Source organism: Mastigoproctus giganteus, chromosome 14, assembly GCF_048544385.1.
Source record: "Mastigoproctus giganteus isolate SK-2022 chromosome 14, ASM4854438v1, whole genome shotgun sequence".
NCBI classification, from domain to species: Eukaryota; Metazoa; Arthropoda; class Arachnida; order Uropygi; family Thelyphonidae; genus Mastigoproctus; species Mastigoproctus giganteus.
The window spans coordinates 95,466,516-95,490,600 of NC_143588.1; the positions used below are offsets into that span (position 1 = coordinate 95,466,516).

At 39.6% G+C, this 24,085-nt stretch overlaps 1 protein-coding gene across 1 annotated transcript in view; it reads right to left on the reverse strand.

Moving 5' to 3' along the window:
- LOC150075401 (cell adhesion molecule Dscam1-like) overlaps positions 1-24,085 on the reverse strand; it is a 316,461-nt gene that overhangs the window by 167,471 nt on the left and 124,905 nt on the right. Inside the window, exon 5 of the mRNA XM_090389299.1 lies at positions 9,849-10,142. Within this exon, the coding sequence (XP_090245425.1) occupies positions 9,849-10,142 (294 nt within the window). The remainder of the gene's footprint in view (positions 1-9,848; positions 10,143-24,085) is intronic.

Sequence of the window (24,085 nt, forward strand, 5' to 3'; positions counted from 1 at the left end):
ATGTTTGTGCAATTTGATAGAGGGTTGAAAGTCCAAGGTTTGATGAGGAGGCCTTATTACCAAAAATTTAGTTTTTTCAAAGCTGAGTGCTAATTTATTATCGTGCAGCCAAGATTGTAAATGTATTGCATCCTGTTGTAAATCATTCGCCATTTTTGTTAGGTCCTTTCCTATTGTATATATGATTATATCATCTGCATAAATTTTTATAAAGGAGTTCTTAATTACTTCGAATATGTCATTTATATAGATGTTGAACATGATTGGCCCAGCATGAGTGCCCTGAGGTACTCCTCTCTTTACATTATAAGATTTCCCCTTTGTATTTTCTACTTCTACTGTTATTTTTCTCTTGGTTAAATAATTTGCTAGTAGTTGATTGAGCCTTCCCCTTATACCATATTTCAGTAATTTCTGTTGCAATATTGGGATATCAATTAGGTCATATGCTTTGGTCAAATCTATAAATAAAATCAATATGAAGTTATTGTTGTTTAAATGTAAGTTTAGAGAGTCTATTAAGTTCTCTAATAATGTCTGTGTGCTCTTGCCCTTCTGATATGAGAATAATAATAATAATAATAATAATAATAATAATAATAATAATAATAATGTGAGATTCTGGTTATCAAGAACTCTTTCAATGAGTTTTCCTCGTTTGTCTATCTTGGGAGATCCCCACATAGGATGCTTCTCATTGAAATCTCCTAGCAGAATGAAAGGAGATGGAAGCTGCTTTATAAGATCCTCCAGCTCTTTTACAGTAAATTCTTTGTTTGGGGAGAGGTACACAGAGACTACGGTTAACGTAAAACTCAAAACAATACGTATCGCTGCAGCTTCTAATGTGGTCTGCAGAGGGGTCTGTTTTGCAGGAACCTTTTAAACAATTATGGCTACACCTCCTCTTGTTGAGTTAGTATTGCTTCTGTTGATAGATACTACAGTTTTTAATCACTGGAGTCACCTGAGGGGTTAAATTGGTTTCTTGCAGCCAGAGGATAATTGGCCTATGCAAAATATTTCTTCGTAGACCTCTACAGTTCCACTGTATAATGTTCTGCATTATTTAGTTGCAGAGGTTGTTGATGGTTCTGTCTGTTTTTACTGCTCCTCCAAGATCATCCTGCACGTGTGGCTTTTGCGCAGTAGTTTCTCCAAGACTTGAATTTTCCAGCCTATGTTTTGTTAACGGATGAGGCTTATTTCACTCGGGAAGGCTTATTCAATCAGCACAATGCTCATGTATGGGCTCAAGACAACCCACACGGTGTGCGCCCCCATGCGGCACAACATCGCTTCGCAATAAATGTGTGGGCAGGTACGGTCGGTGACTGCTTAGTCGGCCCATACCTGTTACCATCCAGCATGAACTCCGCTAAATATCGGATCTTTCTTGAACAAGTTCTACCAGGGTTACTTGACGATGTTCCAGCAAATGTGAGACGCAACATTTGGTTTCAACATGACGGGGCGCCTGCCCATTACGGAAGGTGTGTTCGTGACCATTTGAACAGGCGTTTTGGGCATCGATGGATTGGCCGTGGTGGACCCACTGCCTGGCCCCCACGCTCACCTGATTTATCGAGCCTTGATTTCTTTCTGTGTGGGGGCCCTCAAATCTATCGTGTGTGAATCGCCTGTGGAGACGAAAATGGATCTCGTCTGCGCTGCTGCTACTGTCAAAGAAACTCCAGGTGTGTTCGGCCATGTCCGCAAATCCATGCTGCGTCGATGTCACGCATGCATCGCGTCTCATAGTGGAACCTTCGAGCATCTGTTGTAACATCATGAAATGCATCCATCTCGTACTCTGTTAATATTATGTCAAATAAATGTTTGCCACTAATTACTGTCTTGTGTCATTTCTGCTTCTTGTGCCTCTGCTACTACTTTCCCGTGACGTTTCCGGTTGTGGGTTCCTATGCGATTCACGTTCCTTTAGATGTTAACTACCTCCCCTAAACATTTGTACCAATATTTTTGAGACACCCTGTATACAGGAAGAAGAAAGGCACCTTTCCTTTCTTTTTCAAAAGCTTACTTCTTTATTGAGAAGAGCAGAAAATAAATAACTTAGTAAATAAACACTTGAAAATTTCTGAAACTGTTAATTCTAGAGAAGGCGCTTTGAGATTCGCTTTTAGACTCGCTTGGCACTCAGGGCCAACTTAGATAAGCCAAATGACAACTGATAAATATACAATTTAAAGCAGTGACTATTGTCCTCACAGTTCATGGGAGAGAGTAGCAAGAGCAGCGCCAGGCTCATTTCCTGTTATGCTAATTATTTAATTCACAGGGGTCTCCAAGTGGTGATGAAGGGTATGCTGTCTTTGGATGTGAAGAAAGCAGGCTTTTCCATATGCACACTGTCTGGACCAACGTTAGAGTATTCCTTACTGGGAGCAACCGGGGAAGTTTCACTTCCCTCTACACGGTTGCGATTGGTTGTAACGCTTTGTCAAAGGATGGTGGTGCCACGTCTCCTGGGGTTGCCAATCCCTGTTTTAGTTAAGCGGTTTGGAGATTGGCAGATGCAGCTGACAGTTCGCGGTCTATGGGGCGTATGGGGCCAAGTACGCCACGTCTATATCGTCGGTTGACAGCAAATTTCTAAAGGTCGGCATCGATGTCCTAGATTCGTCCGAGCATCTGGTATGGTAGGAGCGATCTGATAGGTGGGGACGTGAATGAACAGTGCCAATAGTTGGGGTGACTCTGAGTTGGGCAGGTGGAATCCTCCAGCCACAGAGATCCCAGAACGAAGGAGGCGTGATCAGACCGGTCAACATCTTTACCGTGATTACCAGTCTTTTTTTCATCAATGAGAGAGGGCAGCCTGGGGATTCCCATGACCTGGACCATTTCAGTCATATGAACATGGGGTGGTAACCTATGCTGATAGGTAATCTGAGGAGCCAATATTCCGCTGCCCAGATAAGTTTTCTGATCGTAGGTGCTGCCGACGCCCAGATTTCAGCTGCATAAAGTAGCGGGGAGTATAAATAAAAATAAATTTTCTGTTTATACTCCGGGACGACCAAACGGTCAGAGGAGTTCACAAGATAGATAGAATACAAGAAACAGCACCGTATTCATTAGTCACGGGCTTGAACTCCGGTCACTCAAGGCACGTGTACTTATGCACCCGCGCGCCTGACCACTAGGCTACGGCGTATATAATGGTCCTGACATATTTTGTTGCTGTGACCCTGTCTGAGACGTAATGCAGGTATTGTTTCGCCCTCCATTTCAGGTGCGCTGTATGACTGATGAGTTTGTCAATGTGCTGGTTGAATCTCAGTTTTTTATCAAAGACAACCTCCAAATCTAAGTGATATGGAACAGCCGGGATGGAAACTCCACTGATGTTGGGTGAGATGGTTGTTTCTTTCTTCAGGGAGTAGAGCATGCACTAAGACTTTGCTGGGTTTATATATGGCCGAATTGTTTAAGGTAGCCCACCAGTGCGAGTAGCACACTGTTAATTTCCTCTGTGATCCCAGAAGGGTCAGCTTTCGCTTGGATGGTGGTCAGTATTTTAAAATCATCTGCATAAGACAATGCATCCGGTATATGGCTTATAAAAGGGGAGATAATGGCAGTAAAGAGGAGGCCAGAGAAGACTCCCCCTTGTGGTACTCCTGTATAGTAGTACCTGCTTGGTATAGGTTTTTTTTTTTTTTTTGATAGTACGGTTGAGAAGTAGTGATGAAAGGAAGTACAATGCATCCCCGCCTATGAAGTAGTGGTGGTGGTGGTCTTCAAGCAGTCGTAGGAGGGCAGGTACTTGAACGGCATCAAAAGCTGCTTCGATGTCGAGGTAAGTTATGAAGAGTTCTTAGTTTCTCTCAAATTCTGTAAAGAAGCTGTGGGTGGTGGCGAGGAGATTGGTAATGGTGAACCTATTTGGTAATGAAGAATGAATTTGTGGTGGGGAATCTGGAAGTATGTGAGCTATTTTTTCAACTGAAATTAAAAGTTCATTTAAGTTTTCAGCGCTAAATTTTGCCAAAGTTCAAAAGTAACTACTCTGATTTCTATCAACAAATCATCGTCTTCTTATTCAAAGTTTGTTTTGAACAAGAAATAGAAGAAATCTTTATTGTACAGTAAAGATACAATAATGTACTTCCCACAGCCAGGAGGCCATGGGCTTGACAAGGTTATAAGGTAATATAAAAACATGAGTACAGTATAACAAAAAGATAACATAACATGAAATTAACTTAACAACGTGGCATTAAACCATGCCATAGATATGAGTATATACATAGTTCTGAGGCAGACATAGCCATTCATACTGTATGTACAAAGCACATATATGCTTAAAAGTCAATATTTCACAGGCGTGCATTAAGTTGTTCGGTATATGATTTCGCATTTGTGAAACAGTTCGACAGTGTACCTGCGACGAGCCGTTCTGCTCTTCATAGCAGATAGCAGGTGGAAATATCGGTATGAGTCGACATCAGGGGTCAAATAAAAGAGGAACAAGTTCGGCCAACGAGTGCCTGTAATAGCGATCCGAAGCGAATTTCTGGAGGTCTATTCCGATCATTAGCATCATAAGTAGGGCTTGTATTGTAGGAAGTACTTGGCCGAGTAGAAATCTGTCACTGATCTTCAGCCTGTTCCGCAGTAGCTGAAGAAGAGGGATGGCTCTTAGGGAAGGTAGTGGAACATGCCACTGACATATATCCCAGAAGTCAGGGGAGTTGATCTTGCCAACCAGCATTTTGATAGTAGTCACAGTTCTCCTCATGCGGATTATTTGAGGCAGCCGTGGGATTTGAAGTTGGTCGGCCATGCAGGTAGTCCTCTGTTGAGAGGGAAGTCGATGTTTGCGGGTTGCCCACTTCAGTATCCAGTATTCGCTGGCGAGGATGGGCTTCATGAGAGAAGGTACCGCGGAGGCCTATATTTCAGAGGCATACAGAAAGGTAGGAGACACAACAGTTTGCAGATATCTGATTGTAGTTTTTGTATCTGTGTTATGAAGAAGATGTTGAAGGGCAATCCAGCGCATTCGGCTGATCTTGCGTAGAACACATTCGATGTGACAGTTGAACCTAAGGTTTGGGTCGAAGGTTACACTTGGAATAATTGCGTCCTCCAGTGAGGGTTGTATGAATGTGGGACACTTCTTCAGAGAGAAAACCATTATAACGGATTTTTGGGGTTCAGTTTAAGACCGAAATGGTTGAGATGGTTAGAGAGAGCTATGATCTTATTACAGATTTCCGATGTGATCACTCCGCTGTCGGCTGATGGTGGTATTTCAATTGGGAACTTTATATCGTCGGCGTAGGTAATAACATCATCTCTATTACACACAAACGGAATAAGGAGGGCGGTAAAAAGTAGCCGCGATAAAACGCCACCTTGCGGCACACCTGCATTGATGGATCGAGTATAGGACAGGTTGCGATGAATGAGGTATACTGTTCTATTCCAGAGGAGTGAGTGCAAAAAAGCGAAAACTTCACCTTTTATCCGGAAGAAATTGATTAGGAGATTCAGAAGGGCTGTGATGTTGAGGCTATCAAAAGCGGCTTCGATATCGGCATAAACAACCGCCATTTCTGATCTGGCCTCAAATAATAATAATACAGAATTGCCGTTTGGACTGCCAGAAGGTTGGAGACAGTTGATCTATTAGGGAGAAGATAATGGAGTTGCTTTGGTGGTTGTGGAAGAAGATGGCGTGTTATATGCGGAAGAAGGACTTTTTCCAGTAATTTAGGAGTGTGGATACAGTGGATATCGGTCTATAGTGCTTCGGCTGGCTTGGTAGTTCACTCAAATCAAATCCAACGCAACTAACCCTGGAAATCCACGGAACCCCCATCATCCCAGTCACCAAGCACAGAGATCTCGGCGTTATATTCGACCCTAAACTCAGTTCCAAACACCGTGTTGCAGACATTCACAAGAAGGTCTGCAGATCAAGATGGCTTGCCAAAAAACACCTCCTTCATATCACAGAGCCTGAGTACACGCTCCAATACATATACTGGTTTCTGCATCCAGTCATCACCTACGGTTCAGAAATCTGGACGTCGGCAATGAAAACGACGCTAAAACCCATTGCATCGGATGAGTACTGGCTTCTTCGGTGGGTCCTGTTCAAGCATAAACTGCCACCACTCACACATACTTCAGATATCACTCCAACTTCTAAATTACAGAAAAGTCTCCAAACGGATATTCACCCTCCGCTTGCTCGTGTCAATTAAAATGATAGCGGGTGAAGCCAACACGCCAAGTTTTTGGCAGATGTGCAATTGGAGGATCCCCCGGAAACCCTTAAGAGCCCTCCCCTCTCTGCAGTCTGTAGCGTGGAGGCTCAGGATAGGGAACAGATACCTGCCCATTGAGATGCTCCACAACGTCCAGGAGATGGATGTGGACTACAAAAAGTTCATAGAGGACAAATCGTACAGAAGACGCACAATCAGGGAACAGCTTTCGTCTTCAGCCGAGTGACTGCCAGTGTCTTTTCATCGCCTTTCATGTTCTTTTATTTCCCATTTTGATATCAATTTTATATACAAAATATGTAATTATACGTTTTATGTAATTTTTCCTGTATTAGTTATTTCATGTTAAAACCCTAGCATTGTCGCTGTTATGTGTATTATTGGAACCATTCACTGCCTGCAATAAAGATATTAATTTTAGGTAGTGGGGCGAGAGCGTATTTGCTCCAGTATGCAGGAAACACTATGAGAGAGGATGGAGTTGAACAAGTAGAGCAGAGGATCAAGAATATATGGAGGGCACTTTATGATGAAATGCGGGACTTCATCCACGCCAGCAGTACATGACGGACGCAGCGAGTTGACGGCTTGAGGGAGCTGCTGTTGATCGATTTGAATGGAAAAAAGCTGATCATCTGGACCAGAAATGGAGTCTGGTTGGTAATCATACAGTTGTGTGGTGTTGTCTTGAAATCTGGCTACATAGTTGATCCATTCAACTGGATTGAAGTTGGAATCTGGTTCAGAGTTAGGGGTAGAGTATGGCACTTTGCCTTGTCAGTATATTTTTTAATGGCTTGAGACTTCAGTCTATTAAACAGTGCTCTAGCTTTGGAGTACTGAATTCGGTCATATGCTGTACCAGACTGTTTCCATTTTTATGGTTTGCACTTGAAACTGTAATTTAGCTCCCAAGACCACCAAGCATTAGTTCTAGCAGAGATAGCGACCTGTTTAGCTGCTGAGAACATGGTAACAGTGTGCAACCATCTAGTTAATATGTCTAGGGCAAGTTACAGGTCTCCTGACTCAAGAACTCCCCAGGGAATTAATCTTGCTGCATCAAGGCGTCTGTTCAGTTGTAGGAAGGTGGGTTGTTGTTGTTATTTGGTTTTTAGGAGCATTAGCAACTAAGGCCATATTGCTCCGGGGATATGCGGTGGTCATTCCCTGACCTTTCCGCATCCTCCGTATTTGGCTCGCGGGCTCGAATCCCGGTCTAATCAAGAAGCGTGTGCTACGCACTGCTGCTCCTGCCCACCTGGCTACGGAGGCGCCAGGAAGGTGAGAGAGATATTGATCTTCCTTTTCACGTTGTTGGAGACATTAAAGTTGGGAGCTGCAATAGGACTACGATGGATTCATGATCGGATTCAAAGTGAGTTTCAGGTTAATGTCGACGCTACAGGAACCAGACGAGAATATGAGGTGGAGGCGATGAAGACCTCTAATTGGGCCTTCATTTATGATCGTGAGGCCACTAGATGCATTCTGCCATAAGTGACTCATGAAGATTTTGTATACTTGGCGGTAAGTTAAAATCTCCGCAGTTGAGGTGGATGGCAGATGTGTGGAGCGTATTTATTAATCTAAATTATCACAGCCTTGGCTAGAGGTTTCACATAGCGATAATTTTATTCTTACACCTGACTGCTAGCTAACCGCACTTAGATGACGAACAAACTAGCAACTTGAGGTCAATACAAAAGACAGGTTGCTTAAAAGAATAAGTTATCATTTTGTAACTATAAGTGACTTATTAGTGAAATGGGCTTGTGGTACAATGTTGTTGTTATTATTGTTGTACTGTTTTAGGAGCGTCAGCGAGCGACTAAAGCCACATTGTTCCGTGTATATTGTCTATAAGTTGCGTGTGTTCTGTGGTCGATTTTGTGTTCGCTGGACGTAAAACCAGAGTTTCGAGGAGAAAAAAAACGATGCTACCCTCGCCTGAGCCCGACTAACTCAGCTACGTTGTGAAAAAAGGCCGATAAGAGTTCCTCACGTCATCGACGGGACTCGAACTCAGGCCTTTTCCTCCCGCTGTGGGTGTGGGACAATGTATAAAGTAGTATATTAAGTAATCATCTTAATATACTAGGTCACTATAAGTTACCGAAGACCAGTTGGAAGATCAGTAAATAGACCGAGCACATATTTTTCTGTTGTATAATTCATTTCATCTAATACTATTCCAAAAATATATTCACTGCTTCTGTCCTATTTAAAATTGTATTGATTTTCAGAACTAAGGTCTGGTATTACGTATTAATTGAATGAATCTAATGTTACGCTTTCAAAGACTTTACTGCCAACATGCAAAAAAAGGAAATGGGTCTATAAGACCTAGGATATCTCATAGGTTTATCTGGATTCCTTATTGCTACTTTTAATGTAGCTTTTTCTCATATTTTTGGAAAGAAACATTCTAAACGTACAATTACCTTTTGAGGTATCTGAACATTCCTGGGAAAAGTGACCAATACTCGTCATTCACTCTTCAACAGTTTCGCTTTTCTTACAATGCTGCAGCAGTAAGGGAAGAGCCCCTTTTCTTTTTCATACAGCACACCACATCATACTACATTGTATGACATGATACGTGTATTTGAAGTTAAGGGCGTACAACAGCTTCTTGGTCTTCCCGCAGCCTTGACCTAACTCTGCTGAACATCTTTGGAATTAACTGGACGTTGTCTTCGGGTCAGGCCAACACGCCTGCAACCAGTAGTACAATTAAATCTAAATATATTTCTTTACTAAATATCTAAGAGTATGAAAAGGGTTGTTTATGCATGAGTAATGCACTTCCATCATTTCTACTACCTAGGTAGTATGCATGCATCGTTTAATTATATCTGATATTGTGAACTGGTTGTGAAGGTATTCACAATATGAGATATAATTAAACGATGCATGCATACTATCTGTGTAGTAAAAATGATGGAAGTGCATTACTCATGCATAAACAAGTAGTAAATTGATCACTGTGCTGAAGGAGGGTTCGACCAAAATACCGCTTTGCTCTTATCAAAAATTGGTTCGGAGTCTTCGGACGAGGATGCAGCATGTAACTAAGGGACTGAGGGCCCATCATTGGTTCCTTAGCTGAGAAAAAAAGGGGGGCCGACACATTATTAGATATTCTATCAGGAACTACTTCGTATAAGGAGATTAACTGTTTCAGATCCATTTGTTGTTTCTGTATCACCATCAAAGATCTGATCTTAATCTTGGACACTCTTAGATGCATTGGAGTAGCAAATGAAAGCTCCAAAGAGCTTGGGCCTGTGTCTCCCAAGTTCCATTAATGAATTGGCTACTGGTTTACTGAAGCAGAATTGTGGTATCCGCATACGGAATCCTTTTGAAAGTATACCCAACAGGACTGGCCGCAGCCTGTTTTTTCCAATGTTCCAGTATATTTTGGAGGAAGTATATGTCGCCGATTGGGTCATTAAGAAACAACTTGATGAACTGGTACACCACGTATTTTAGCTAAACTTTTAAAAACATTAATAATAAGCATTTGTACTCACTTAAAAACAATAATGTTGATGTCTAATGAAAATTAAATCTTACCAGTTATCGTGACCTCCACCTCTGCTTTGTCCTCCGTGACAGTGTTGTTCGCTATACAAACGTATTTTCCGCTGTCCACCACTTCTGCTTGCAGAATTGTCAACGTACCCTCAGTAATACGAATTCGTCTGTCTCCCGACATAGGCACCAACTTTTCTCCGTTTTTCTTATACCATCTGTACTTCGGGAGGGGATAGCCTTGAGCGACACAAGGTAGTTCTGCGTCATCTCCTCGACTCTTCTGGATGCGAGGCACATAATGGGTGATACGGGTTGGAACTTGTCCATACGGTTCTGCATAATGAAAACAAAATAAGATACAATTTTAATGAATTACAGAGTCCGGATTATGCCATAGTTATAAAAGATGGCTAATTCTCTTAAAAATATCTTTCTTAAGATTAAAAAAAAAAATCTTTCGTTTCTTAAGAAATTGGTTGCCGGGGGTGTTTACTGTAATGTACCATAGAAGGCGCTGTGTACATATAATTGGCTGAATTAATAGCTGGGGGACGGACACTCAATCAATATTTCTCTCAGAAGCTAATAAATCACTTTGGTTAGCATGTGCACGGCAAGATAGAGCAGAAAGTTGTTTCGGGTCGTATATAAACGTTTGACAGCTTAAATTACCATCGAGTCGACTACGTTATCGTACGTAGAAAGAACGCACGCAGATGTCCTGTGGAAAAACTGAATCAGATTATAAACAGTTGCGAAGCCACCGTAACCAATTGGTCCCGTAGCTACATCTAAAAGTCGATGGATGGTAATGCAGACACACTTTGTGGATAAAATTATTGGAAAAGTGATTCCCGAGAGGAAGAAAGAAAGGAAGAAAGAGAGAGAGAGAAGTGAGCGTTTCTTATCCCTTATTTACCTGAATTATGACAGAGCAGAGCGAACATAAACTCTCACTTCATCCCTATATTTGGCCAACAGATTACATTAGCTGGGCCATCATGAAGCGTAATTGGCCGATATAGATGGAAGTAGAATCATTACTGCTGATTAGAATAATTACGCGGATAATTCCCACGTATAAGGTAGACAGTGGGGTCGTTTTCGGTGACAACAGCGTACTCCGTAATATTGATCACCCGAAAATTACTTCTGCTTGCCTGCAATCGGATACCCACAGGAAACGCGTCATTTAAGGGTATTAAGAGAAACTTTCGCTCATTTCCCTTCCCGTATCCACTCTGCAGATAATTACTGAGCGAAAGTTTGCTGATACTCTTGTTAATACGTTAGGGTTAGAAGTATTTGTCGAAGTAGCCTTTAAACTGAACCTCTGCTTTCTCTCATTACAAAAATAATTACATTAAAAGGAACTCGGCGAGAGAACACGTTCGAATTTTTAAAGTACTTTTTTCTTGGATTGTTCCTTCCCATCCAGAAGAAGGGAAAGCAACAATCCCTCCAATGCGGAATCCTTGTCAGCTTTGAAACAAACTGAACACCACGTACAATCCAACGATATTACCACTTCAGTAATGAAACTTGCAAAACTCTTTGACAAGTGCCTCTCTCTCTCTCTCTCTCTCTCTCTCTCTCTCTCTCTCTCTCTCTCTCTCTATGGAATAAGAGACATTTCTTTTACACCTCCGCATTGCTAACGTAATCGCATCAAAATAGTCCGCCGTCGTGTGAACTCCCCATTTCTCATTACATCCTACGAAGACAAGACACGTTCACTATTTCTTATACGTAACGTCATTTGTGCTTGCTTTGAAAGATCCTCGGTCACATCTCTTTCAATCAGCCAAGTATGTACCAATAACTCATCATATCGGAAGCTTATTCTCTTTCATCTTTCTCTATTGATTTCCAACCGATTTTGTTAAAGAGAGGACGTGGCACAACCAAATATTATTAGGATTATATCTGAAAATAACGTTACTTTACTGTTACTCCCGTAAGTCTATTCGAGAAAATAAGTTGATTCGAAGTTTGCAGATTTTAGGAAAACATCTCTTCACCAGTTATTCCAAGTTTATTCATCGTCTATAAAATAGAGTTCTCCTTTCCTTTTACAACATTTTACTTCGGTTTCCCTTAAATTTGACAAAATTTCACGAAAATTCTACCCACTGGGAGTTGAGTTATTGCACGCGGATGGGCGTAGGATAAGAAATAAATAACTGTCGAATTTCTATTAGTCCGATTTCAGTGAAATTTTGGATGGTTTCATAAATCTTTCTAAAAGGTCCAAATATAAGGAGTCAAGTTGTTACATGCAGACGGACGGACATGATGAATACGATATATGCTAACGCGCCTAATAAACAGTTATAAAGTCATTTATTTTATATTTTATTTACCGTGACAGTTCTATAATATTGATATATTATAATGTCGATAATTCCTGGTAAACGACGAATGTCATTCTTTTGACTTAACCAGAAATGGCCAGTTAGCGTAAAATTTAATCGCTCAACTGCAGCTTTCCCTCAACTTTAAATTATCGACACCCCATTGGTTAAGTCATAAATCTTTCAAAATGCTGCTTCATAACCTCCTCCTCCTAAGCACGAAAGCGTAACCACTTGCCCTAAACTTACTTTTCAAACCCAACGCTGCAGCCAGTGATCCGAACTGAAGACCAGGGATTTGGAACTCACACAATAAAGACGCCATCAAACAACTGGAAGCCGCACAGAGGAAATTTATTAGATATCTCACCACAAGAGGTCCATTATAATACTACACTGAACATTACAAAGCACTCTGCATCTAATGTATAAAATCTTTAGCGTGATGCCACTGCAAAATCAGGAGGTGCACACGAACCGCAGGCTTCTCCATAAAATCGTAACAGGATATCAGCTTCTAATTTGGACTCCTCTAAAAGGACTTAAAACCTAACAGATCTTGAAATCAATAAAATGGATGTCACACTCTCCTTATCAATTTGATTATAACGCTATCATTTCCTATATAGGTTCTCCCTTCCGCTTCTTATTAAAATTCTTCATTTCTTTTGGCCTCTCTTTAACTAGAACATTCGTTTTAATATTTTTAATTGAATTTGTACTTTTAATTTTGGATTGAGTTAGTGTTCGGTCCTTAAGAATACTGTGTTTATCCTGCACAGTTTTAACCTTCTCTGCTATGACTTTCCAGAGAGACCCTGTTGTAGCCATTTGCACCCAGCAGAGTTGACAGTAGTTCGCGCCTGTTAATATTTACTCTTCCTGTTTCAACAAACGTTATCGCTTCCATGAGGGCCATTGACTGCTGTTGTCATTTGTTTTCGCACATTACTAAAACACTGTTATCTCTCAGCGTTTCCGCCTTCTCTGACTGTACCTTCGTAGCTTTCACTTGCTGATCCAATTTATTTTCTGTTTTTGGTCTGTAGGCGATCCTCCAACAGACATTACTTGAACTGGCTGGCTGGCTGCAAATCCGAGCTATTACAGTGCCACTGAAGATATCCTAAATTTGTTGAGAAACAAAACAGTTACATTTCATTTCTTTGTAATGTTACGTGTATTTTAACTCGAATTAAATAAGTTTTGGATAAATGTTGTGTCTTTTATATCTTTACTCACTAGGATTAATGGTAATGAAATAGGCAAATATTTCCTGTTTTTTCTCTTCCTGGTACCATAAACGTTAAATATCTCTCTCAATGTTAAACTTGCAAAAGTTATCTCTCATACACCGTTATAAAGAAACTGTTGTGTGTGGTTGTTTAAAAAATATATAAATCGTTCGATTATCAAATAGCGTGCCTCGGTGGTTGAAAACGTTTATAGTGTACTTAAAAAGTGCTTGCCAAAACCTCAACACGTGAAGTTTGGTGGTGATCCGACATTTCCATCTCAAGTAATGCTCGACTCCATATAAATTTCTGTTAGGGAGGAGAGGAAAGGAAGGTACCGAACCGGAATTGATCCTAAAACCTTCTGAGGCACGAAAAAAATTTGGTCAGTGTTACCTTTCCTTATAGAATAACATCCAAACATCTGAAACACACTTCCACAAAATTTGGGATGACTCGACAAGTCTTTCTAAAAAACTCAAATATTTATAAAATTTCGTGAAAATCAGTCCACTTGGAATCGAGTTGTTACATGCAGACAGACAAACGGACGGGTGGACATGACGAAGATAATGGGTGCTTTATGTATATCCATTGCCCTAAAAAGGGTTTATTATACCGTAACGTGAGACTCGGAGATCCATTCTAGACTGGAAGCTGGTCAAACAAAATGTGCCACAAGTGGAACCTGCAGACCCTACAAACAAATGTTCAGTAAGCTGAGAAACAGCCTAATGTCATGACTCAGAAACAAAAATATCGATTTTATTTAAGAATATGGTCGATCGCTAGGATCTTATTCCTAATTGGTTGCAGCAGTGTATTTTACGATTGTAATTTACCTGCCGTCATCACAATGTTCCACTTTAGCAAAAAAAAAAAAAAAGTAGCGCCTAAAAGTCGAAGCATTAAGAACAAATTTTCTCCCGGCCAACGAAATCATTAAGATACATAAGCAAAGGTGATGAGTGAGCACTGTGTGTGTTAGCATATTTAAGAATACTTATTCGCCGAATCGTTACGCTAGCTGGGTCACACATCGGGTCCTCGATTATAACCCTGAAGCCTTAATGGTACTTAGCGAAACAATTTTTATAGACATGATAATGTTTCTTTTTTAGAACAAAATTACTATCGATTCCTCGCAACTAACTTGCTTCAAGGTGAGGGTTACGATTCACCGCGTTAGTCAGTGCGTGCAGCAGCACATCCGGGGGTATCAGCAGTATTAAAATCTTCCGAAGGAAAAGAAATAATTCGGGAGGAAGAAAAAAAGTTTCGACGAGTTCTGTTTTTTTTTTTTTTTTTAATCTGTGTGAAATCACGTAAAGCTAAACAGAGCAGCAAATTTTTGGTGATGCTTAATCGACTTCCACGACTTAAAGTGGTAACATTAAAAGTGCATGATCTCTGGCAGACAAGGTGAGATGTGTAATAACAGCTTTCTGCTCTTCCTGTCCATTAACGTTTATCGAAAAGAGGTGCAGAAAAAAAAAAAAAAAACAACTTTAATTTATTTTTATGACGCCAAAGCGATTATCGATTTTAACGAACACCGAAATGCCTTATCTAGAGGGAACAAGTGATGTTTACAGCAACTCGTAATGGCGGAAGAGAGATCTTGCTACGGAGGGATCTTGGAGTGGGGGGAACGATTAGGACGGGGGGTGCTGAACAGTGAAAATGATCTCCAAATCAACATATTGGTTATAAATCCTTAAACAATGGCGTCTGTTTTCCGTACAAAATGTCCCCAGTAGAAATTTATAGAAATTTTGGTACAAGTCTAATGCAGAAACGACCAATAATTTAACTTCCTTGCATGCAGGACAAAGACGGGGAAAGCTGTCAAAAGGTCTGCGCCTGCTCCACGATAATGCCCCTGCGCATTCTGCATTTCATGCCCACATTTCCACGAATGTGGGCTTGAAATATTGCCGCAGCATCCTGTTTATTCCCTTCTCCCCCGGCCTTGCACTCTCAGATATGTTCCTCTTCCTGCCCTGAACTACTTCTGGGTGAATACAAATCTTTTTTGACCCCCCCCCTCGCAGTTATTAAAAAGTATTTTTATTATGATCTTTAAGGTGGTAAACCAAGAAACGAAAGTGGCCCAGCTTATTCAAAAATTGGAATGATTCAAATTCCCTGGTTATTTCTTATTTAAATGTCCGATTTATATCACCGGTACCAACTGAGGATAACGTGCAAACTTTTGAAATTCGGGCTCTAATAGCGCATATTTTTGCATTCCAGTCACCCTGCAACAGTATCGGATTTCTCTATGTGACGCTTCTGTGATTCCGGAGACTGATTACCTCACGTGCTCTGTGCAGCGACAAGGAGGAAACGTAAACTGAGTGTCCTTCATTAAAGCAGGATATTGGGCTCCAGCGGCCCGTAGTGTTTGCTGGACATTAGCATTTTAGCTTTCCGTTTCTCTGGTTCGGCTTTCCCAGCTTTTGTTCGTTACTCCTGTCTTTAATGAACTGTTAAGTTTCTGAGCTTAGCTTGTAATCCGATTCCCGAAAACTCCCACATTGCATAAAAGTATCCGCTTCCTTTCGTTCTTTTGACGTTCCTTCGCATACTAAAGATCGTGTGGGACGCATTAAAACTGCTCAGCCATCTCTCTACTGTTTACCGGTGCCTTTAAATAAGAGAATAAACTTCCTATCGTTTTCTCAGACCAAATCAAAATTCTTTTTGAGTTTTGCCATCCTAAAATTCCTAACAGCAAACAAAAAATAATGAACGCTTGTTTTCTTGTTTGAATGTAAATGAGTCCCACTACCCAGCATTTTGTATTTTTTCAATGCTGGATGGAAGAGAAGGAATTTCGGTTGGTCAAATAGCGCCCGTCTATTGTTTCTAATGCCCAGAAGTTTTTCTTTGACTTTATACTATATTACTATGCCAATTATTTCTACTTCTGTGACACATCATTTGTCTACCAGACATCTTCTACTCCTGGTATGCGAACTATCTGAACTGATCATTAGGCAGACAACTATTTAAATATACAAAATAAAAAAAAACTAATTTACTTGTCTCTTTCAATTTTATATTCTCTATTTACTTATCTGTCTTTCTTTTCGTTACAGCTGTTTTTATATGTGTCAGAAGAATTTAAAATTGAATTTCACATATCAGTGTGAACATTCCAACGTCGTTCAATCTGCCCCGCCCTCCCTCATGCCTTATACACCTCAATCAGGTTCTCCAATCCCAGGGATGCCTTATTTTCAAGCTCTCTGGTGTACACCTTTGCTATTCTCCTTATAGAATATCCCTTTTCTATTCTCGCCCGTCTTTGTGCTCTTTCAAATACCAGAAGAGAAACCTCAGTGTCTTGAGGGCTTCTACCTGCCTGCTCTGATTCAACTTGTTGTGGATTCAAATAGTGGGTGAAAGGAATCTTGCAATTTTAAGCCATTGCTTCAGTAATAATTCTTCTAGTTTCTTTGGTGACGAGGGTAGCGGACTGCGTGCCCGTATTTTCAGACATGTCAGTGATCCCAATCCATGCCATGAGAACATTCCCAACACAGTTATTCTACCTCTTGCATTTTCTACAATGGGGCTGAAAAATGATGTACAAAAGAGTAAATCGAAATTCATCAAGCCACAATATTTTTTCGTTCCTCTACATCAATGTCGGTGAGCTGACTTAACCACCAACAGAATCTTCCGATTTTTGGCCTAGATGAATGTTTTACGGTTGCGGCTGCTTAACTCTAGATTCTAGGTTCCTGTACATTGTTTCCAACTAATACGAGTTCAGCTTGATCTAGTTAAAAGTATTCTGCTATTATACCATGTAGATATTTGTAACATAGTATTCCTTCCGAAAGCGGATTCTCTGTCTCTTGTACCGTTTTCTACAAATTCTGGATAATTTAGTCTTGGATAATCCTATGAATTTTCCAATTTTTCTGTATCAGCAGTTTCTCCCACATCAATTCCAGATTTTATTCTCCCCATCTTGGTGTAGTTTCCTGTCCTGTCATGGAATGTTTAGGCGCACCACATCCTAGATGTGGGATGGTGCGCCTAAAACCTCTCTTAATCTTCTTGGCACCATTAAAAAGAGGACAATCGCATTAATAAATGACACATTAATTAATGATAAAGTCTCTTCACTCTGTCTCATAGACGTTCTGCTTCTGCTGCATGCCTTTTACATAGATACTTCCACGGGCACTGCTCCTCTGACTTTGCTTCTGTAATCCCCCCCCCTCTCTCTCTCTCTCTCTCTCTCTCTCTCGCTTACAAGTCCAAACACGTGCCACAGCCAGTCAGCTTCTGTTCTCTTCAAACTCACAGAACCAACTTTTTCTCTTCCTCATTTATTCTCTTTTTACTGTTCTGTTCGAACAACCTTCCTTCAAAATGTATTTTACAAAAATGACAATCTACAGAAATTCGAGTAAGATGTGAATCTTCTGTCTTCTCAGCCTTTTAACCCATACACGGTACTAAGTACTACACGTGCTAATACCTTTCACGTTTGAGATTTTCATTAAAAAAGTTTTGGTCGTTCATTATACTGAGGTATTTAAGGCAACAAGGTTGACATATGACTATATCGTGTGATATCTGATTTGAGCATACAACATTCTCTACAAATAGATTCTAGACGTTATGTCATCTGGAGACAACGAGGAATGCGGTACCATCCCTCCGACATTAGAGAAAGGGACACTTACGGTGGAGGTGGTGTTCTCGAGTGGGGCGGAATAATGATCAACGGCCGCACCCCTTCATGTTTTTGATAGGGGTACCGTAATTGCGCTGAGATACCAAGAACAGATCTTCGAACCGTAGGTGCGGCTTTTTAGGGGTGCGGTTGGCCCAGATTTTCTTTTCATGCACGACAACGCTACTTCACACAGAGCTCAAGTGGTGGAGGAATATCTTGAAACTGAAGATATCCAGCAACTGCCGTGGCTAGCACAATCATCAGACTTAAATCCGATCAAACATGTGTGGGACGCCTTTGGGCTTCGCATTTCACGGCGACAGTCAATTCCTCGGTCACTTGGTGAGCTAAGGTCTGAGGTGGTGGAAGAATGGGATTTGTTGCTACAGAATCTTGTAGATACTCTTATATCGTTCACCGCCGTCAGGCATGTTTAGCCGTTGGAGGGGATCATACGCCGTACTGATGTCATGTTACCATATTTTCGGGCATCTTGTATCGACTTCTATATGTGACCTTCTTGGTAATTTCTATACAACCCATATAAATATCCCTTATACCTTTCCGAAGTGTCTTGCTGTCTCCTCATTTCATCGTTTTTCTATGGTACACCACCATACTAAATTTTGTCAGGCTTCATCACGTTATTTACGTGTTCTGTTAATTTTGTAGAGCAGTGTAGTTAAACTGAATAGCTTGTAAACCACATGATTCGAACTAAGCGGACTGGATTCCTTTATCAGTCTAAAACGTAATATATATTGAAAGAGGAAAAGCGTAGCATATTATTTGAACTACAACAGAATACAAGGTTTTCCCCCCATTATAAACCGGTACGCAGAGAAACGTTGATGTACACCATGTTCTGAAAAAGTGTGGTCGAAATGTCAAAAGAAAGAATCGTCCGTTTTCTCCTCCAACATTTGGCAACATCGAATATCTCGGGTTCTATTTACCATCGAGAAGAATTACAATCATCGATAGCCAACACGGGAACTGTAGTTTGATATGTTCTGTGACATGTCACTACAATACAGAATAAATCTTTCTTCAATTTGGCTTCTTGTTTGACAACACTGTGTGCACAACACACAAAAAATATCTTGTATGGTTCACTTTCATGAGCTCTTCCGAGATTGACTTTCCATCATATACTTTCTGCAGCCCTGTACTTGAATTCAGTAAGCAAGATAAACCTTACAGTATTTACATAAAACCTATTTGCGATGTCTCGCTCAATAAGTATTCGTTTAATATCGTACAATCGATACAATACTCCAAAGAATTATTTTTACTCTTCCAAAATGCCGAAAAGTAGTTATTATCCTCACGAATGATATTAGAAAGGCAGCGAATACAAAGTATTAACTAAAAACTAATAATAAAACAGAAATATTTAATTAAATTTACAATACGACTTGCTTAGCAAACGATTGGCACGGATGGCTTCCCTTGCAGAGTGCAAACATTGGGTCCAGTAAGGGAGGCAAAGATCGAGTCACAATGGCTGCGAATTCTAGTGCAACTTCAAAACTTTAATTAAACGTTAAAGTATAATTTTATAGTAAAGCGCCAATTTGCTTCGCATTACGAATTTGATCGATAGAAAAATAATTTATTTCTTTAATAAAAATGGGAGATTTATCGAAAGCTACTCGGCCATCCATGACGAAAAGTTAGCTGATGTAAATTTTATGAATACAGAACTACTAACTGCGTTCGCATTAAGAGCGTGTTACGCCGTCGTAACAGTGACGTGTGTCACGTGAGTGTGTCGCGTGAAAAATGTCCGACTTCCCCGAAAAATAGGAAAGTCGTTTGGTCTTTTAAATGAGGCGAAAAAAGAGAGGAAAGAAAAATTCTGATATTAATTTTGCATTAATGTTGACTCTAAAGCTTTATTTAAAGCAATTTATTATTTAAATGGCCTAAGTTATCAAAGAAAATTACCGTAATTTGAAAAACAAAGTTAGAAGAAAAAATACTTACATCAATGAAAAAAAAAAAATCTCGTTTAGATACGCTTTATAATTTAATTGAAATATTTGCCGGCAGAGGTACTAAATCAAAAATTTTTGTCCGTTCACACAAAGAGGTCGTTTATTTTAATTTGGACAACTTTGTAATTTTTATAATTGCGATTTTTCTACATATGACTGATTTAAATTTTTTCGACTGCGCGTTACTTGATGTTAGAATAATAACATCAGCGGGCAGTAATAGATTTAGAATATAATTTTGTTATCGAAACGTAGATTTGAATTTTTCTTATTCACTACGATGAGGAAGGAAGAACTTACATAATTTACATATCCATTTGCACTTTTTATTACCACTTGCCCATTTTAAACATCTCGTTCGACCATATTATTTTTCTAAATTATGAAATGACCGAAATAGTAATAGTTATTTTATACTTTCAATTTTTTTCTTTAAAAAAAAAAGCTACTCTATTTCAGTGAGTTACGATATCTGACTTCTGGTGGGATACTCTCAGCAAGACAATGTCTTGTCTTACTTTCTAAAAAGCACCCATAATTTCATAAACAAATTTTTATTTAATTTTTAAAAATTTTTATTTTTGCTTCAAAATCGTAGAAAAATTAACATTGATGAAAAGCTAATTAAATGTAATTTTAGCTAAGTTTTCATTGACATCAATATTATCTATATAATATATATTCTGCTAAATAGGTCTTCTGAATAATTTCTCCTAAATAGGTCTGAACAATTTCTGCTTCTGAAAGCACAAATCTCTGACCCCTCTTAATAATCACTTTCTCGTAAGTTTTAATTTTCCTATGTGTATCAAATAATTAGTACAGCCTAAATTCTTAAAAGCTATTTGTCAATCTTTAGTCCAAAATCCTACTCGCCCTCTTCTATGGGTAAAAAAAAAAAAAAAATCAGGAATCTAAGAAATTCATACTTCGCCTGACAGCAGCTGTTTCATACAACGATCAATATCCTATGGATTAAAATCATCCAATACCCATAACTTCGCTTCCAGCGGCTTACACCCCACCCACACACACATTCCTCTCCAAACAGACTTCGAATATTACTTAATCCAGGTCGCATCTTCTCCGTTAATAATTTTATTCGGACCTAATACACGTAATTTATCAGTCATACAAATATCTCCCGGTGGACAGATTCAAAAATGAATTAATAATCTAAATCATTTCAAAGCACGTGTTTTTTTGTGACTGGCTTCTACAAATTCACCAATGCTGGTTTGGAGAGTACCTGAGAACGTAGTGAAAAGACCCGTACAGAGTATCTCCAATCGGTGGAGCGGTTTCTAATTCCAACTAGTTCAAGACGTGTTGGTCTATGAGTTGGCAATATTTCCAACTCATAGACCAACACGTGATCAATTTGCTTTTACGATGCAGTGAACTGCCACCAAGCTCTCCGTGACTCGATTTCGTACTTCCAGCATCGAAGTGAATTTCCGGACTAGAAAACGCAGGGCAGTTATGGACTCATTTTTTTTCACAGACGCAAAGTCCATCTTATGGTCCAAAAACTACGGTACAGCTGAATTTCAGAGTTTAAAAAAATGATGATTCACGACGAGATGTTTTAATAATTTATTACAAAGATTTGTTGATACCGTAATTTATTAGAGATTTGTTAATAATATATTAGACTTGTCAATATTTATATTAAAGTCTCATCTAACATATATTCAACTGATAATTGAATATGCAATCAAAATATGCTAAAAATTGCTTCATTATTAATAATATTTGAAAAATTAAAAAAATAAATTTACGAAACATTTAAGTTTTAAATCTAATCAAGTTCAAGCTATTTAATTCTCCTACGAATTATTTACTCTTAATAATTAAACAAAAGTGCGACGATTTATTCTTAATTATCCAACTAGTTGTTTAAATTGTATTTTTTTTAATATTATTTTATAAGCTACATGTCTGCAATCTTTTTTCCCCTTAGCAGCTCTCCTCTGTTAGCATACTTCCCTCTTTAGCGGTGCATTAAGACATTTAATTCGCTAATATTTGTTTATGGCTCCCGATCCACCCATGCTAGCAAATAGAATTTTAATTTTCACTTTTAAAAATTCGCCTGCAAAGAGAATGTGGTACTGACACGCTTCTGGCGGTGATTTACACCCAATAGCCCCGTTCCCGATTAAATAAACTCCTTTAGTTAACATGTAAAGACAGATTTGTTTGCGAAACGGCCAAGAATTTTCCGAAATCAATTTACAGTGTGTCTGTGTTCAGAACACCTGTGCATGACGATTCTGCTTTCCAATAGAGAACAAAGAGCTTGCCCAATAGAAAGAAAGACCAGGGAGGAGTCATTTGACAGCAGGGGGATGAGTGGAGGGGGTTGGAAATAATTTATGTTCCTCAGAACGCGAGGCCGCTTGTGAAATGTATCGTGTGCACGTTCGCTGGCAACGAGAAAGTAATTATGTGGCTCAAATCATCAGGTGGAATCCAACTTACGACCCAGCATCATCGGCTGTTCCGTCTGGTGCGCGAGACACGCCACCACCCCGCAATAGTTTGGACCGATAATGACTTTCTCTCGCCGCATTCGATTTTTGTGGATTTTGCCCTTAAAGAATACGTGGAGTAAGCCCGCCACTCTCAGTAGTTTGTGACATCAGACATTCATCACCCATTGTTTGCCTCCTCTTGGCAACAATAGTGTAAAGTAAACATTTGATAAATGATCTTTGCTTCGTCTGCCACTGTGCCGCCATCTTTTTTTTTAACCATTCTCTCGGTCTGTTTAATGAGTGCCTAAATGAAGAGTCTTTGTAGTTTTGCTAATTGCTTATTTGTGTATTGATATACGCGATTGAAAACAATTATCGACATCTAAAAAGAAATTCTTTTTCTCTGTTATGTCCAGAATGGAGAGAGAGAAATACGAAATCTTTTTCTATGTCCCTTTCGCACAGAACCGGTAAACCAGTATTCTTTAGGATGTGTGACTCATGCCCAGTTGATCGGTGTGAATATGAAACCATCTCCCATTGTCTATCTTTACGTATCTCTGAACAATCTCTATGGTACGTATCGAAATGTAACTAGGAGCCCGTTCCTTTATTTAACGCCCTTATTAATGCTCCCATGAGCACCCGGTAACACTGTTAAAAGAACGCTTTGAAGAATTATAGCTGGAAGGAAGGGAGATGAGAAACGCAGGGAAAACAGTACGCGAGGTTAATTATGATTGCGTTCGCTCTATCGAATCACGAATGCCTCTCGTTATCAGTGGTCTGCCATGAAGCAGATTAGCACATTGTTAATGGTGCACACAATTTTTATTTCGGAACAGAGACCGGCCTAAAAAGCTTGCTGCTAGATCTAATGAGAGAGAGAAATCTCGCTGCAGAAACATGCATTATAAAGATGCGGCTTCATTTATTTTGTCTTAGAGCCATAAGCAGTTATACAAACTTGGTAATAAACCGGCCAATTTCACAAGCAAATATGAAAGATCTTCCACTCATTGCGAACCAGACGATAAATAGAGTAAGGTTTCGATGAGGGTAATACTTTACAGCAAACTCGCGAAAGACAAGCTATTTATATGTTACTGTCCTGCATGGACTAATTTAATTTCAGTTAATTACTATTAATCTAATAACTGTCTGTATGATAATTTTATCGTAATTAAATAAAACTCAAAGTTCCGGTCTGATGGTCCGTTAGGCTTACGGTATGCATTTGTTTAAATTGTAAACAACAGCAAGAAAAAATTACTATATTTTGGCCTCTTTTATAACATCTACTTTGAGAAGCTTTTGATATTACAGTCACCGACCAAAAAATTGGAAACCTTTATTCAATATCTAGCAGCGCCACCTTTGGCCCGAATTAGAGCCCGTACACGTGGTGGCATGGATTCCACTGGGCGTCTGAGGGAATATAGCTCCAAATTTTCCATTAGGATAGTTTTCAGCTTCTGTACTGTGTAAAGAACTGTGTCATTTCC